This window comes from Nerophis ophidion, linkage group LG09, assembly GCF_033978795.1.
Source record: "Nerophis ophidion isolate RoL-2023_Sa linkage group LG09, RoL_Noph_v1.0, whole genome shotgun sequence".
NCBI lineage: Eukaryota > Metazoa > Chordata > Actinopteri > Syngnathiformes > Syngnathidae > Nerophis > Nerophis ophidion.
In genome coordinates this window covers 50,870,493-50,887,954 of record NC_084619.1, presented here as the reverse complement: position 1 = coordinate 50,887,954, position 17,462 = coordinate 50,870,493, and the positions used below count along the sequence as shown (strand labels likewise).

Here is a 17,462-nt window from a genome sequence, read left to right as displayed (position 1 = left end):
CACAGGTGCCCTATAATCATGTTTTACTGGTAGTATGTGGTCCTAGAGGCTTCGCTACACATCTTAAACTCAAGCTCCTCCAATTTGCCATTAGGGTTAGGGAACCATTAATCTGATCATTTGTTTTTTCTTCAGCCAATAAGCTAACCGTATGTCATGTTGCTGTTAAAATATGAATGTAATATTATCATTAGGGGTGTCAATCTATGAGCTCCAAATCTGATTCTGATTCCCCAGTGACAATATGATACAGAATTAGTTCAACATGATTATTGATTCTCGCGATGTATTATATGATACACTAATTATAATCAAACATTTTCAAAACAGATTACAGGTTAGAAAGGCTCCTTCTGGTTGCTTACTGTATGTATATATATATCGGTAGAAAATGGATGGATGGATGGATATATATATATACATACATATGTATATGTATATGTATATATATATATACATATATATATATATGTGTGTGTATATATGTATATACATGTATATATGTATATATACTGTATATGTATGTATATATATACTGTATATATCGACATCCATTGCTTTCCTCCTCTCCAAGGTTCTCATAGTCATCATTGTCACCGACGTCCCACTGGGTGTGAGTTTTCCTTGCCCTTATGTGGGCCTACCGAGGATGTCGTAGTGGTTTGTGCAGCCCTTTGAGACACTAGTGATTTAGGGCTATATAAGTAAACATTGATTGATTGATTGATATGTATATATGTATGTATATATGTATGTATATATATGTATGTATATATGTATGTATATGTATGACCTCCGTCATTTTAACGCCAGTGGTTACAAAAATCGATTACATCCGAACCAGGCTTCGCTACACATCCTAAAATGAAGCATGTAGCTCTGCAAACCATCCGCTGGTCAGCTACATATTGTGGTTTTGTATTCTTCAGCAGATATGCAAACTTAACACAATGTTTCTGTTAACATGAGTGTAAAGTTAGCATGTAGCTAACATAGCTATGCTAGTGTCGCTAACGTTTATGGCATCCTGTGCCACTTTGTTGTTGTACGTGACTATGGCTAATATTGGTCCTATGATGGTTAAGTGGGAAAGGACACCTGTCAGTGAGCGTTGGACACGAGCTGCTCTTCCACATGTGATCATCCGTGTCTCGGACTTTGTCCATAAAGTGCTGCGCCAACACTCTGGCTCGCTCCAAACACTCAGCCTCCTGTTCTGGACTACGCCGGTCTACGCTGATCAGGTCCACTAAGCACAAAGATCAGGAATCTTGAGAGGACATCTCCTAAGTTAAGATGTACAAAAAAACCTGACTGCCAGTGTACCGTAGAAGTCAGATGGGTTACAGTATCGCGGGCACGGGTATCCCAGCGCCGTGAAGTACGGCACCATGTCCCGAGCGGCGCCGCAGTAGACGGCCGAGCCGGACGAGAGCAGGACGACCAGGTCGAAGAGCTGGAAAATGTCCGAGCGAGGCTGGTGGACGGACAGCAGCACCAGGCGGTTTCCCCGAGCCAGGCGGGACAGCGTGATCACCAGATTGTGGGCCGTGAAGCTGTCCAGGCCCGACGTGGGCTCGTCCAGAATCAGAATACCTGAAAAATGGCATCAGAAGACAGGTTTGGGATGCGTCTAATTGCTGGAACGTTGTCCTGCAGAGTTGTGTCTCTCACCAGGGTTCCAGAGGAGTTGGACCGCGATGCTGACCCGTCTCCGCTCCCCTCCAGAGACCCCCCGTACGTAGTCGTTACCCACCCTCGTGTGGGCACACTGTCTCAGACGCAGCTCTGCGATGACGTCGTCCACCTGTGAACACCAAGACACCTGCTCACACCTGGATGGACCCGTAGACCAATGTCTTTCAACCTTTTTTGAGCCAAGGCACATTTTTTGCGTTGAATAAATAAGGAGGGACACCACCAGCAGAAATAGCTAAATAACGAAATTCAGTTGACAGTAAAAAGTCATTGTCGCAATTGTTGGATATGACTTTAAAGCATAACCAAGCATGCATCAATATAGCTCTTGTCTCTAAGTAGGTTTACTGTCACGACCTGTCAGATCACGCTGTGACTTATTTTGAGTTTTTTGCTGGTTTCCTGTCTGTATTGTTTTAGTTCTTGTCTTGTGCTCCTATTTTAGTGGCTTTTGCTCTTTTTTTGGTATTTTCCTGTAGCAGTTTCATGTCTTCCTTTGAGCGGTATTTCCCACATCTACTTTGTTTTAGCAATCAATAATATTTCAGTTGTTTTTATCCTTCTTTGTGGGGACATTGTTGATTGTCATGTCATGTTCAAATGTACATTGTGGACACCGTCTTTGCTCCACAGTAAGTCTTTGCTGTCGTCCAGCATTCTGTTTTTATTCACTTTGTAGCCAGTTCAGTTTTAGTTTCGTTCTGCGTAGCCTTCTCTAAGCTTCAATGCCTATTCTTAGGGGCACTCACCTTTTGTTTATTTTTGGTTTAAGCATTAGTCACCTTTTTACCTGTACACTGCCTCGCGGCACAGTGGTTGAAAAACACTGCTGTAGACGTCAAAATTCTACCAGATACAGGATCTTTGACTTGGCTTTTTGCAGTTAAAGCAAAATGCAAAAAAAGAGCACCCATGATCCTGTCATATAAAATATCGTTAACTCACATTTTTACAGGAAGTCCTAAAAAATAGCCGAGTGCTTCTGTCTAATAGAGGATCTCTGACTAGCGTTTTCAAAGTAAAGTCCTAAAGAACAGCAGATCGCTCTTATCCGGTTGGGACCCTTGACAAGTGTTTTTTGAGGAAGGTCCTAAAAAAACAGCATTGCACTTTTCTGTCGTATAAAATATATTTGACTATACTTTTTGCAGTAACTCTTTGAAAAATAGAAAAATGCTTTTGACTTAGAGAGGATCTTTGACTAGCGTTTTTGCAGAAATTTCCTAAACAACCGCAAATCGCTCCTGTCTTATAGAGGATCATTGACCAGTGTTTCTGTTGTATGTTCTCAAAAACAGCAGTGCACTCCTGTGATTTAAAGGATCTTTGACTCACATTTTGTCAGTCTTAAATAGCACCATTGTGCTCCTGTCATATAGAAGATTTTTGACTATGGTTTTTGCAGCTAAATCTAAAAAAAGACTCCTGTCATATAAAAGATTCTGAAACACATTTTTAGCAGTAAAATCCTAAAAAAAACTGCACAGTGCTGTCCTGTGTTATGGAAGATCTTTGACTATGTTTTTTATTTTACAGTAGGTGCTAAAATAGCAGCAGAGCACTTATGTCATTTAGAGGATCTTTGACTAGCATTTTTGTAGAAATGTCCAAAAAAAGACATCTGCAGAGCGCTTCGTTCTATACAGGGCCCTTGACAAGTGTTTTGCTGTAGTTCCTCAAAAACAGCAGAGCACTCCTGTCAAATAGAGGATCTTTGACTTGCGTTTTGGCAGTAAAGTCTTAAAAAACAGCATTGCGCTCTTGTCATATAGAAGATCTTTGACTATGGTTTTTGCAGTAGGTTTTTAAAAATAGCAGAGCATTTATTGATATATAGACGATATTTGAAAAGGCTATTGAATGCCCTGAGATTACAATGACCTGGATGAATGAGAATATCCATAGACAATGTACCATATACAGGATCTTTGACTGCAGTACATTTTGTAGTAAAGTCCTAACAAACAGCAGAGTGCTTGTGTCTTATATAGGATCTTAGACTAATGTTTTCACAATAATGTCCTTAAATAACAGCAGAACGCTCCTGTCTTATAGAGGATCTTTGACATGGCGTTTTCGCAGAAAAGTCCTAAAAAAAACAGCATCATGCCCCTGTCTTGGAGAGGATCTTTGACAAAGGTTTTTGCAGTAGGTCCTCAAAAACAGCCGAACACTCTAGTCGAATAGAAAATGTTAAAATCATTGAGCAACATTTGTGCGATATAGTCCGCAAAAAAGGACACAGCACTTCTATCATATAAAGGATCTTTGATTAGGTTACCACATACACGATCTTAGACTAGTGTTTTTGCAGTAATGTCCTAAAAAGCAGCAGAGTGCTGCTGTCTTAGAGGATCTTTGACTGGCGTTTTAGCAGATCAGTCCTAAAAAAATAGCATTATCTTTGACAAAGGTTTTTGCAGTTGGTTCTCAAAAACAGAAGAACCCTCTCTTTGAATAGAAAATCTTAAAATCTTTGAGTAAAATTTTTTGCGGTAAGTCAGAAAAAAATGACACTGCGCCCCCATCAAATAAAGGATCTTTGACTAGTGTTTTTGTTAAAGTGCTAAACATCAGCATTGCGCTGCTGTCATATAGAAGATCTTTGAGTATAATTTTTGCAATCTGTCTTTTAAAATAGCAGAGCACTCCTGTCACATAGGAAATATTTGACTGCAATTGAAGTTCCAAAAAAAAAAAAAAAAACGGCGGCACACTTCTGCTTTATAGAGGATCTTGATCACGGTTTCCAGTGAAGTCCTACAGCATCACACTCCTGTCTTATAGAGGATTGTTTTTTGTTGTAGAGAGAATATTTTATACTTGTGTTTTGTTGACTTTTGTGTCATTATAAACAGCAAAGAGCTCTTCTCAAATAGAGGATCTTTGAATCACCTTTTTGCAATAGATCCCAAGATCAAGTAGAGTGGTCTTGTCATGTAGAACATCTTAGATTAATAGTTGCAGTAAAGTCCTAAAAACCCAGCAGAGCTGCCATACAGTACTGTGTACATGATCTGTATCCTGTTTATTGCCACATGTGAGGGTGGAGACTAAAGTGAAGCACTACACTACACTGTCCTAACAGAAGAGTATTATCTTTGTCAGCGAATCATGAACTGATCAAGCTAGTTATGGAGGATTTGGTTGTTTCCATGTTACCCTCTGGTCCCGCTGGGTCTGCGTGAAGTGCGTGGGCAGTCTCAGTTTGGCCACAAAGCCGAGGGTCTCGCGTACAGTGAGGTGAGGAAGAAGGCGGTCGTCCTGCCGCACGTGAGCGATGCTCTTCTTCACCAGCTGGGCCGTGTTGGGTCGACCGTTGATCAGAATTTGGCCAGAGGTGATGGCGCCGCCTTCGTCTCGACAAGTGATGATGTCCAACAAGGACGTTTTACCGCAGCCTGCATGACAGTGTGAATAGTTTCTGCTGAACTTTTTAATGTTTTCTGGTAGTTTCACAGATAAAATGCAACACACTATTTGGTACACCTGCACATTAATCCAATACTAATATTATAATAATAATCATAGTAATAGTTTCAGTTTGAATATAATGACCTTTTTATTGTCATTTTCCAAGCAGCATATAATACAGCTTTCAGGCATTTTACTGATTTATGATTGTGATTTAAATACTGTACCTTATAGAGTGTTGATTGAACTGTGTTGTGGATTTTATGAATAGCTTATTTAGTATTTTACATTATTTTTATACATGGTCAGAGGAAACTAACAAATACATGAAATAAGATAATGTAATATCAAATTAAATATAACTATACATTTTTTCTAGGAATTTGTTTTCCAATAGTAGAATGTTTACTTAAACAATTTTAGGCCTTAAAAAATACTGTACGAATTACAAACAACGTAACAAATAAATACATAAAATATTTGTTAAGATTTATTTTTAACAATTGGAAACATTCAAAGTGTATTAAATATTTAGGGTTAAAATAGGCATATTATTTTACATAATTAATATTTTTATATGGTTGTGCCTTGCGTGTATAACTTGTATGAAAATGTTGCAATATTTGTTTTTCCTTAAAAAAAAAGAGAACATTTTAAAACAATGAGTTATAATAAAAAAGGGTACAGTTATGTATTCAATTTTCATTGGCACAGAGAAGTGTGTGTGTGTACCAGAACTTCCAATAATGGCCAACATCTGTCCACTGCACACACGCAGGCTGAGGTTGTTGATGGCTGTCTGCTTGTCTCCTTTAATCTCCCACGGCAACTTGAACTCTGACAGCCTCTCATACCACGGAATCTGAGCTGCTGTGTCCACCTACACTCACACAATTAGTAACAAGCAATGGTATTGTGTGTGTGTGTGTTCTGTCACCTCATAGTGCAGGTTGTTAACCTCCAACTGGTTACAATCGCCAGAGTACGTAAAGTACAGACTGCTGTCCTCCTCTGAGGAGAACAGTTGTGTGTCTGCATGCTGCTGCAGAGAAAACACACTCTTGGTTACAACATCTTTGTGTTTCTGCACAATCAACAAATCAAAACTGAGCATTGTTGTTTTATAAATTACATTTTTATCCTAGATTGTGCAGGATGTTATATGTGTTTTTATGTACCGGCAGTGGGTTGCCCTGAGTGAATCTTTGATGTAATACTGAAACATGTCCTCTGAAAACCAAAATGTGCCGCAACTGTTTTATGACAATCTTATGATAATCCAAAGCATGTTTTTGCCCCCTTCTGTTTTTATTTGTGATTTATACATTGACATTATTCACACCCCTCCAAAAAAATTCTAAATTTCTGCACCAAATTGTACATCTTAATAGTTATGTGTGAATGTGGTTATGATATTACACACAATATAACTAATACATCTCTCCTCCCCCCATTAGGTCACTAGCCTAATTTCAACACATTGCCCCTAACTGTGCATAAACACAAACCCCACTAATTACCAGGTATTAATTTAATTAGTTGAAACAATTCCTGGTAATCAAAGTTTAGAAACATAGGCTATTTATGCATTGAGGATATGTCAACAAATGTTATTAAAAACAAATAGAAATGTGTAGATTTGTTTAGTCCCTACTTAAAATGTTGTGGTAATTAGTGAGAAGTATTTCCGCTAACTAACTTACTATCTAAAAGTGAAGCTAGCCCCAAAGTAAAATGTATTAAGATGAACAATTATTATTGTAAATTCATAAACATAGGTATACAATTATTTGTAGGTATTTTTAAAGATACTTTTTTGTTGCATTCTCTCTTGTTAGAAGATTGTTTAGGCCGTGCTGTAACTACTTAACTGTAACAAATGAATAAATACACCAGGGGCATCGCCAGAAAGATTTCACTGGGGCACGTGCCCCACTGTTAATCTGCAGTGCCCCAGTAAAAATTTCACCAATAAAAAAAAACGCTTCAGAGTTTTAAGTCTACTTAACATAGACAACAGCGCACATACTACTATGGTAATTGATTGCTACTGTATTCACTCCACATAACAATGAGCACATGGCTACTTAATTTGGTAATTTTTTCACGTGTGGATCGAGACTTCAGTTGAGAGAGAGAGAGAGAGAGAGAGAAAGAGAGAGAGAGAGAGAGAGAGGATGAGAATCACTGCGTGAGGTAGGTAACGTTAGCCAACAACAATTTGTTAATTACATTATTTTGATTTTGATTTGACTCAAACTGTAACTCCTAGATGGATTTAAGAAAGTTATTCGCCCGCAACAGAGAAGAAGCAGCAGGAATGAGAGGTGTAAGTGAAGTCCTAGCTAGCTAGGCAACATAATTTTCTTAAGTTGATGCTAAATTAGCTAACGTTATTCCTTGTATCAAGACAAACATGTTAATTTGCTGTACGAGCTGTCGGGGGAATTTCCAATGAACATGAAACATAATGTTGGTTATTGTCTGCTGGTTCTGCATCAATGATGATTTGGAGTAAGCATGTGTGAGTTGAGTGCTTCTCAAATGGTTTATCTTCAGGAAAAAAAAAACATTTTTCCATATCACCAAGTTGTGAGCCAATTTTTAAATCATTGAAGTTTATTTCACAGAAAAATAGCACAGTAGACGTGTCTTGTTAATCGGTGCGACTTTGACTAAAATAATCTTGTTTTGTCACCAGAAAAATGGCTACAGCTAAAGCATCTGGTTTTATTTCCAGAAAAAATAGTTACATTTCTGTATTTGTTTTCAGAAAGATGGCTGAAAATATCGGGATTTGTTGCCCCATTTAGATTAAAAAAATATATATTTCCATGTCTGTCCTGAGACCTCCTCCAACTTGTTATTCGGTTTGCCTTTTGCTAAAATACTCACTAATAGTCACTAGAAAAATGGCTAAAAATATCTGGTTTTGTTGCCACAATTTGATTTTTTTCTCCCTAAACTTTTTTTTTTCCATGCACACATCTGACTGCGACTCACTGAAAATGACACGACCCACCAGTTGGGAACCACTGGTCAACAGTATAACAGTTACTGTAATATTTCCATGTCTGTCCAGAGTGATTGACCACTTTGCAAAAATGAAAATGAGACGTTACAGTTTACTTCTCAGAAAATGATTCCCTGAACAGACACACAACAGTTGTTCATTTATTCTACTACTGTGGCTTTATTGTTTTGTGTATATTTTATAGTTTTGTGTATCTGAAATAGGATTAGTCACATTGCCATAAATGGAAATTAAATAATATAAAAGAACCCAGAGATGTAGGAGTGCTTTATATTTTGTTTTACTTTTGTAGATGTTAAATTTGCAGATGATTACTGGAATATATATTTCAAAAAGATTCATTGCTCTTCCTTTTTGCTTTTACCAGTAGCAGTTTAGAAGTCCGGAGTAAAAAAGTGCACAAGTAGGTCAAATGCATTAGTTAATTTCAGGTGGTTAATCAAAGATCCATACAACATAATCTGATATGATTTCATAGTTTAAAGCACTATTTATGTATTTTTTATGATAAATAAGTGCTAAAAATGTTTTTGCTTGTGCGCTTTGCATGCTCACATGAATTATTTGTGCCCCAGGTCTGCCCAAGTACAGTATTAGGTCTAGTGACGCCCCTGAAATACACAGTAATAAATCAAATAAGGATATATGATTAAACTAATAAATTAGTTTAAAAAAACTGTATAAAAAGTTTGTGATTTTAAAATCAGTAATAATAATTAAAAAAAACTAGGAAATGGAGCAGTGAACATAGTGTCCACGACTGACCTGTGAAGATCCGTTGGCCTGAGTGAAGCTTCTGTCAGTGTCCACCATGTTGCATGCAGCTCAATGTTTGGCAGGTCAAAAGGTGAATGAACCTCTCATCCCCACCGTTCTTTTCTTCTTGTCTTTAACGTCTACGGTTTTTCACTCAACAGGAACTACTTTTCTCACGCTCTTCCAAAGTCATGTTCTGCCATCTGCTCCGTGCTGCGTTCGAGGACACGCGGCCAGTCGTTTTACTCGGCGTCCTGCCTTCTTTTAACAAGCGTGGATCAAAGTTCCCTGCGATAAAGCGACCAGACTGCAGTGTGTTTATGGCACTGCAGCTGTCAGATAAGTAGAGCACAGAGCGGACCAAAGACAACGGGGTCATATGGAAAGAAGGTTTGCAGCTGAATCGAGACATGAGCAGACTCTACTCAGTGCAGCTGGACCCGGCTGGCCCAGGGACTGAGGACAAAGAGTCCTTCAAGTTTGTGTCCGAGGTGATGAGGGATGGAAGAGACGACAGGACGGAACCTCGCTGCTGTCTCAGTGTCAGCAAGATATCATACTCTGTCAGGTAAGACTCTCTAGAAAAATGTTATATTCTGTCAGGTAACATTCTATAAAAGTATTCTACTCAGTCTGTTAACATTCTAGAACTATGTTCTATTCCGACAGATAACATTCGAGAAAGATTACCTACTCTGTCAGGTAACATTCGAGAAAGATTACCTACTCTGTCAGGTAACATTCTAGAATTATGTTCTACTGTTAGGTAACATTCAAGAATGATTTGATTAACGTGGACCCCGACTTAAACAAGTTGAAAAACTTATTCGGGTGTTACCATTTAGTGGTCAATTGTACGGAATATGTACTGAACTGTGCAATCTACTAATAAAAAGTATCAAATGTTGTATTCTGTCAGGTAACGTTTTAGAATGATGTTGTATTCTGTCAGGTAAAATTCTAGAATGATGTTGTATTCTGTCAGGTAACATTCTAGAATGATGCTGTATTCTGTCTAGTACATTCTAGAATAATGTCGTATTCTGTCTGGTAACATTCCAGAATGATGATGTATTCTGTCAGGTGACATTCTAGAATGATGTTGTATTCTGTCAGGTAAAATTCTAGAATTATGTTGTATTCTGTTAGGTAACGTTCTAGAATGACGTTGTTTTCTGTCAGGTAACATTCCACAAGGATGTTGTATTCTGTCAAGTAACATTCTGTCAAGTAACATTCTAGAATGATGTTGTATTCGGTCAGGTAACATTCTAGAATGACGTATTCTGTCAAATAACATTCTAGAATGACGTTTATTCTGTCAGGTAACATTCTACAGTGATGTATTCTGTCCGGTAGCATTCTAGAATTATATTGTATTCTGTCAGATAACATTCAAGAATGATGTTGTGTTCTGTCAGGTAACATTCTAGAATGATGTCGTATTCTGTCTAGTAACATTCTAGAATGATGTCGTATTCTGTCTGGTAACATTCCAGAAGGATGTTGTATTCTTTCAGGTGACATTCTAGAATGATGTTGTATTCTGTCAGGTAAAATTCTACAATTATGGTGTATTCTGTTAGGTAACGTTTTAGAATGACGTTGTTTTCTGTCAGGTGACATTCCACAAGGATGTTGTATTCTGTCAAGTAACATTCTAGAATGATGTTGTATTCTGTCAGGTAACATTCTAGAATTATATTGTATTCTGTCAGATAACATTCAAGAATGAAGTTGTATTCTGTCAGGTAACATTCTAAAATGATGTCGTATTCTGTCTGGTAACATTCCAGAAGGATGTTGTATTCTGTCAGGTGACATTCTAGAATGATGTTGTATTCTGTCAGGTAAAATTCTAGAATTATGGTGTATTCTGTTAGGTAACGTTCTAGAATGACATTGTTTTCTGTCAGGTAACATTCCACAAGGATGTTGTATTCTGTCAAGTAACATTCTAAAATGATGTTGTATTCTGTCAGGTAACATTCTAGAATGATGTTGTATTCGGTGAGGTAACTTCAAGAATGTTGATGTATTCTGTCAAGTAACATTCTAGAATGATGTTGTATTCTGTCAGGTAACATTCTAGAATGACGTATTCTGTCAGGTAAAATTCTAGAATGACGTTGTATTCTGTCAGGTAACATTCTACAGTGATGATGTATTCTGTCCGGTAGCATTCTAGAATTATATTGTATTCTGTCAGATAACATTCAAGAATGATGTTGTGTTCTGTCAGGTAACATTCTAGAATGATGTCGTATTCTGTCTAGTAACATTCTAGAATGATGTCCTATTCTGTCTGGTAACATTCCAGAAGGATGTTGTATTCTTTCCGGTGACATTCTAGAATGATGTTGTATTCTGTCAGGTAAAATTCTAGAATTATGGTGTATTCTGTTAGGTAACGTTCTAGAATGACGTTGTTTTCTGTCAGGTGACATTCCACAAGGATGTTGTATTCTGTCAAGTAACATTCTAGAATGATGTTGTATTCTGTCAGGTAACATTCTAGAATTATATTGTATTCTGTCAGATAACATTCAAGAATGAAGTTGTATTCTGTCAGGTAACATTCTAGAATGATGTCGTATTCTGTCTGGTAACATTCCAGAAGGATGTTGTATTCTGTCAGGTGACATTCTAGAATGATGTTGTATTCTGTCAGGTAAAATTCTAGAATTATGGTGTATTCTGTTAGGTAACGTTCTAGAATGACATTGTTTTCTGTCAGGTAACATTCCACAAGGATGTTGTATTCTGTCAAGTAACATTCTAAAATGATGTTGTATTCTGTCAGGTAACATTCTAGAATGATGTTGAATTCTGTCAGGTAACATTCTAGAATGATGTTGTATTCGGTGAGGTAACTTCAAGAATGCTGATGTATTCTGTCAGGTAACATTCTAGAATGATGTTGTATTCTGTCAGGTAACATTCTAGAATGACGTATTCTGTCAGGTAAAATTCTAGAATGACGTTGTATTCTGTCAGGTAACATTCTACAGTGATGATGTATTCTGTCCGGTAGCATTTTAGAATTATATTGTATTCTGTCAGATAAAGTTCAAGAATGATGTTGTGTTCTGTCAGGTAACATTCTAGAATGATGTCGTATTCTGTCTAGTAACATTCTAGAATGATGTCCTATTCTGTCTGGTAACATTCCAGAAGGATGTTGTATTCTTTCCGGTGACATTCTAGAATTATGTTGTATTCTGTCAGGTAAAATTCTAGAATTATGGTGTATTCTGTTAGGTAACGTTCTAGAATGACGTTGTTTTCTGTCAGGTAACATTCCACAAGTATGTTGTATTCTGTCAAGTAACATTCTAGAATGATGTTGTATTCTGTCAGGTAACATTCTAGAATTATATTGTATTCTGTCAGATAACATTCAAGAATGATGTTGTATTCTGTCAGGTAACATTTAGAATGATGTCGTATTCTGTCTAGTAACATTCTAGAATGATGTCGTATTCTGTCTGGTAACATTCTAGAATGATGTTGTATTCGGTCAGGTAACTTCAAGAATGCTGATGTATTCTGTCAGGCAACATTCTAGAATGATGTTGTATTCTGTCAGGTAACATTCTAGAATGACGTATTCTGTCAGGTAGAATTGTAGAATGACGTTGTATTCTGTCAGGTAGAATTCTAGAATGACGTTGTATTCTGTCAGGTAACATTCTACAGTGATGATGTATTCTGTCCGGTAACATTCTAGAATTATATTGTATTCTGTCAGGTAACATTCTTGAATGATGTTGTATTCGGTCAGGTAACTTCAAGAATGATGTTGTATTATGTCAGGTAACATTCTACAATTATGTTGTATTCTGTCAGGTAACATTCTTGAATGATGTTGTATTCTGTCAGGTAACATTCTACAATGATGTTGTATTCGGTCAGATAACATTCAAGAATGATGTTGTATTCTGTCAGGTAACATTCTAGAATGACGTATTATGTCAGGTAACATTCTACAATGATGTTGTATTCTGTCAGGTAACATTCTTGAATGATGTTTTATTCTGTCAGGTAACATTCTTGAATGATGTTGTATTTGGTCAGGTAACTTCAAGAATGATGTTATATTCTGTCAGATAACATTCAAGAATGATGTTGTATTCTGTCAGGTAACATTCTAGAATGATGTTGTATTCTGTCAGTTAACATTCAAGAATGATGTTGTATTCTGTCAGGTAACATTCTAGAATGATGTTGTATTCTGTCAGTTAACATTCTACAATGATGTTGTATTATGTCAGGTAACATTCTACAATGATGTTGTATTCTGTCATTTAACATTCTAGAATAATGTTGTATTCTGTCAGGTAACATTCTTGAATGATGTTGTATTTTGTCAGGTAACATTCTACAATGATATTGTATTCTGTCAGGTAACATTCTAGAATGACGTATTCTGTCAGGTAAAATTCTAGAATGACGTTGTATTCTGTCAGGTAACATTCTACAGTGATGATGTATTCTGTCCGGTAGCATTCTAGAATTATATTGTATTCTGTCAGATAACATTCAAGAATGATGTTGTGTTCTGTCAGGTAACATTCTAGAATTATGTCGTATTCTGTCTAGTAACATTCTAGAATGATGTCGTATTCTGTATGGTAAGATTCCAGAAGGATGTTGTATTCTTTCAGGTGACATTCTAGAATGATGTTGTATTTTGTCAGGTAACATTCTACAATGATGTTGTATTCCGTCAGTTAACATTCTAGAATGACGTTTTATTATGTCAGGTAACATTGTACAATGATGTTGTATCCTAACTAAATATTTAACCACTATTATCGTTGAACTTTGGCAGAGGTTTGCGCCATACATAGGGCTTGTCTTTCCAAAAATATCCTGATGTTGACAAACATTTCAAGTGCTGTAGTATTTTTTCTGGTCCTCTGTCAAGTATATAAAGAGAACAGTGGACATATAGAACTGCTATCTTTTGGCATGTGTAATGTGAAATGTGTGTGTGTTGCAGCGAGCGTGTGGGGCCCTGGTGGGACTTGCCCTCCTACAGGAAGCGATGGACTCGTCAGATCCTTAACGACGTCTCCTTCCATGTGGACAGCGGGCAGATTATGGGCATCCTGGGCAACTCTGGTTAGCTTAGAGTATTTATTGTTGTTTCTGCTCACCTCACATGTTAGTGTTTGCTGGTTGCTTGGCAGAATTCCTGAGCATAACAAAATAAACAGGGAGAGTTGAGTTCATTATTATAATGTAAGGGTCAAGGGACATGTTTTTTCCTACATATTAATGTGATACATTAAAGCACCATCTGCTAGATGTGGTGGGGCATTTAAATATTTTCCCCATGTAAAAAAGTAATGTAAGATGTTAAGGCCCCTTGTGGGAGCCTTGTAGGAATGGGCTTAGAGTGGAGGCCTGCTTATTCTCTCTCCCTCTACTTTGTGTGTTTGCAAGTCTCACAGCTGATTTGGCATAATAATCTGAAAAGTTCAGTTCAGTTCAGTTTCAGTTTCAGTTTTTTTCAAACATGCATCACATATTTCCAGTTGTTTCATTACAGCACATCTGAAAAGGAGTAAGAAGAAGCTGAGCTTATTTTAATCCTTCTCCTTTTCATACAAAAGCAATTTTATCCTAAAAAATAGGATCAAATTGGTCACCGGTTGGTATACCGAGCTATACCAACCGGCGGTATAGCTCGGTTGGTAGAGCGGCTGTGCCAGCAACTTCAGGGTTGCAGGTTCGATCCCCGCTTCCGCCATCCGAGTCACTGCCATTGTGTCCTTGGGCAAGGTACTTTACCCGCCTGCTCCTAGTGCCACCCCCATTGGTTTAAAAAAAAAAAAAAAGTTACTTAGACATTGGGTTTCACAATGTAAAGCGCTTTGAGTCACTTGAGAAAATAAATAATACAAACTTTAAGTCCTTTGTAACTTTACAAATGTTGTTTGTATAGAAATTGAACAATTTTAGTCCAAGGGTTATCAGATGGAAACTTTGGGACTTCAATCCCTGTTCTGCTCGGTCCTGCCTTGGCTGTTGGCTGGAGCCTGCTGCAGTCTTGTTTAGTACATTTATGTTAGCTTTCTTTCATGTTTAGGATACTTTCTTTCGGTTAACCTCACTTTTGTGCACTTTTATCTTCAGTTTCGATTCCCTTTTGACATTGCGGCCCTGAGTCAGCCGTAACAAGTGGGGGCTCGTCCGGGATTGGAATCAACATAATATTCCCAAATCTGTGTGTCTACTATAAAGGTTCCGGAAAGACAACGTTGTTGGACGCCATCTCAGGGAGGATCGGAAACTCTGGGACACTGTCGGGTGAAGTATTTGTTAACGGGAGGAAACTAGCGAGAGAGGAGTACCAGGATTGTTTCTCTTATGTGCTGCAGGTAATGCATTAACACACACACCTATTTGGGTCTGCAAACAGAGGGTGTTTTGCAAAAGTCTTACCGCAGTGTGTACTTTGTGTGAAATTAACTTTGAGGTCCTCCATGGCCTCCTCATGCTCTTAATCTCTCAATGAGAGGTGCTCGAGTGTATCCAAAGCCTGAATTAGAAAAAAAAACACTGTCTTAAAAAAGCCAATGCTTTCTTTTTGAATTATCTCCCTGCTCGCTGATAACGTGCAGACACACACACGCATGCACGCACGCACGCACGCACGCACACACACACACACACACACACACACACACACACACACACGTCTCCATCATCTCTCCATAAGCCTTGTCATTAACTTTGGCTGCTAAGCTGTAGATGAGCAGCAGATAGGAGCCGCTGATATTTAAGTCATTCACAAGAGAGACCGCAGAGAAGTGCACTTGGACCAATGAGTTAATTGAGGTTCAAGCTGTGTGTGTAAGTGTGTGTGTGTGGACTAAAGTTATTTTCAAGCTAAATCAATACATATATGGGCCTCTGATGGTCAATAATATTGTATTTATCTTGTGTCCACCAACCAGAGTGACAACCTGCTGAGTTATCTGACAGTGGAGGAGACTTTGACCTACACTGCCCAGCTGGCTCTCAGAAAACACTCTGCTAAAGCCATACACAAAAAGGTGGGACTTTTTCAGACGCATATATGTAGTTGCCATAGAGATACTGTAAATGGACCCGATTTAATTATTAATCCTTTAATACAGTCAAATACTGGTTTGAGTGATCTATGCATGTATCCGTCATGTATTAAGGATGGTATCTTGCTATATAATACTCAGATTTGAACGCTGGTGCAAAAGTTTCACTTTATTCCATTTTGTTTTGAATCTTTAAAAAGGTGCTGCAGATGAACAATGAAAAAAGCTATGTGTATGTATTGCACAACCTGAATCATGGTCCATGTTTATATGAAACAAAGTATATGCATACCAATCAATTACTCAAACAAGACAGTATTGATATCAGCTTATTAAAATGCTACCGTAGCAGACAAAAAACTGGTATCAGAATTTTTTTTTTTTTAGGCTGATTTGCAAGAAAAGGTAAATAAAAAAAAAGCAGAATTTGAGGCTGTTATTGCTTTCCAAGCAGGCCCATAATAACTATGATATGCCTTTTACGGGGATTGATAGCGTCAAACAACAAAATATACCACTTCAAGTTGCATACCCGCAAAGTAGGTTAAAAAAGCTAGCATGCTTATAACAGTTAGCGAATGTCAAGTACCAACGCACGAGTCAAAATTTTGCCAAGAAAAAGCTAAAATGTTAATGTGCTAACAATTATCATGTGTCAAATACCATCTTAAATGACTGTTGTGTTTACCTGCAAAATTAGCTAAAAAATAATTTAGCATGCATAAAGTACCAAATTATGAGTCTAAAGTGTGTAACTCAATATATAGCTAAAAAAGCTAGCATGCTATGTTACTATGCTAATGTTAACATGTTTGAAGTACTAATTTATGACCTTGAGGTGTATACCTGTAAAATTTGCTAAAACAGCTAGCATCCTAGTGTTAGTATGCTGACATGCTAATGTTAACAAGCTAACAGTCAAGTACCAACCTTATGACTTTGAGGTATACGCCTGCAAAATTAGCCAAAAAGCTAGCACACTGATGTTAATATAGGATTATAATTGAGGATTATAAATACCTTGGTGTACACATGGACAACAAGCTGAATGGGTCAAAACACGCTGAGGCCCTCTACAAGAAGGGACCGAGCCGCCTCTACTTCCTCAGGAGGCTAGGATCCTTCGTCTGTACAAAGATGTTGAAGATTTTCTACGAGTCGGTGGTGGCGGGCGCCTTCTTGTAGGCTGTGGCTTGCTGCGGCAGCGGGCTAAGAGTGAGGGACACAAACAGACTGGACAAGTTGGTAGAGAAGGCCAGTAACGTGGTGGGAGTGGAGCTGGTCTCTCTGGCGATGGTGTCAGAGAGGAGAAGTCTAGCAAAACTCCTAGCCATTATGGACAACGCCTCCCACCCACTAAACTCGGACCTTTCGGAGAGAATATGCACATTCAGTGGAAGGCTCAGACTCCCTAAATGCAACACGGAACGACACAGGAGGTCCTTCATACCGACAGCCATCAGACTGTATAATGC

At 37.9% G+C, this 17,462-nt stretch overlaps 2 protein-coding genes across 9 annotated transcripts in view; one reads left to right on the top strand and one right to left on the bottom strand.

Moving 5' to 3' along the window:
• The window catches only part of LOC133559430 (ATP-binding cassette sub-family G member 8-like), a 10,289-nt gene extending 806 nt beyond the window's left edge, over nucleotides 1–9,483 (bottom strand). Inside the window, exons 1-7 of one of the 2 annotated variants that reach the window (XM_061911180.1) lie at nucleotides 8,912–9,483; nucleotides 6,050–6,151; nucleotides 5,845–5,992; nucleotides 4,861–5,099; nucleotides 1,675–1,807; nucleotides 1,327–1,596; nucleotides 1,099–1,249 (exon numbers count right to left, since the gene is read on the bottom strand). In XM_061911180.1, the coding sequence (XP_061767164.1) occupies nucleotides 1,099–1,249; nucleotides 1,327–1,596; nucleotides 1,675–1,807; nucleotides 4,861–5,099; nucleotides 5,845–5,992; nucleotides 6,050–6,151; nucleotides 8,912–8,959 (1,091 nt within the window). In that variant the 5' untranslated portion in view covers nucleotides 8,960–9,483. Of the gene's footprint in view, nucleotides 1–1,098; nucleotides 1,250–1,326; nucleotides 1,597–1,674; nucleotides 1,808–4,860; nucleotides 5,100–5,844; nucleotides 5,993–6,049; nucleotides 6,155–8,911 lie in introns of both variants that reach the window. The other variant, XM_061911179.1, reaches the window with a different exon arrangement.
• The window catches only part of LOC133559429 (ATP-binding cassette sub-family G member 5-like), an 18,586-nt gene continuing 10,169 nt past the window's right edge, over nucleotides 9,046–17,462 (top strand). For 6 of the 7 annotated variants that reach the window (XR_009808172.1, XM_061911178.1, XM_061911176.1 and 3 more), the window contains exons 1-4: nucleotides 9,046–9,470; nucleotides 13,908–14,029; nucleotides 15,155–15,291; nucleotides 15,871–15,969. Coding sequence is in view for 6 of the 7 variants with exons in the window: in XM_061911178.1 (XP_061767162.1) it covers nucleotides 9,313–9,470; nucleotides 13,908–14,029; nucleotides 15,155–15,291; nucleotides 15,871–15,969 (516 nt within the window). In the remaining variant the exon portion in view is untranslated. Of the gene's footprint in view, nucleotides 9,471–9,571; nucleotides 9,638–13,907; nucleotides 14,030–15,154; nucleotides 15,292–15,870; nucleotides 15,970–17,462 lie in introns of all 7 variants that reach the window. The other variant, XM_061911177.1, reaches the window with a different exon arrangement.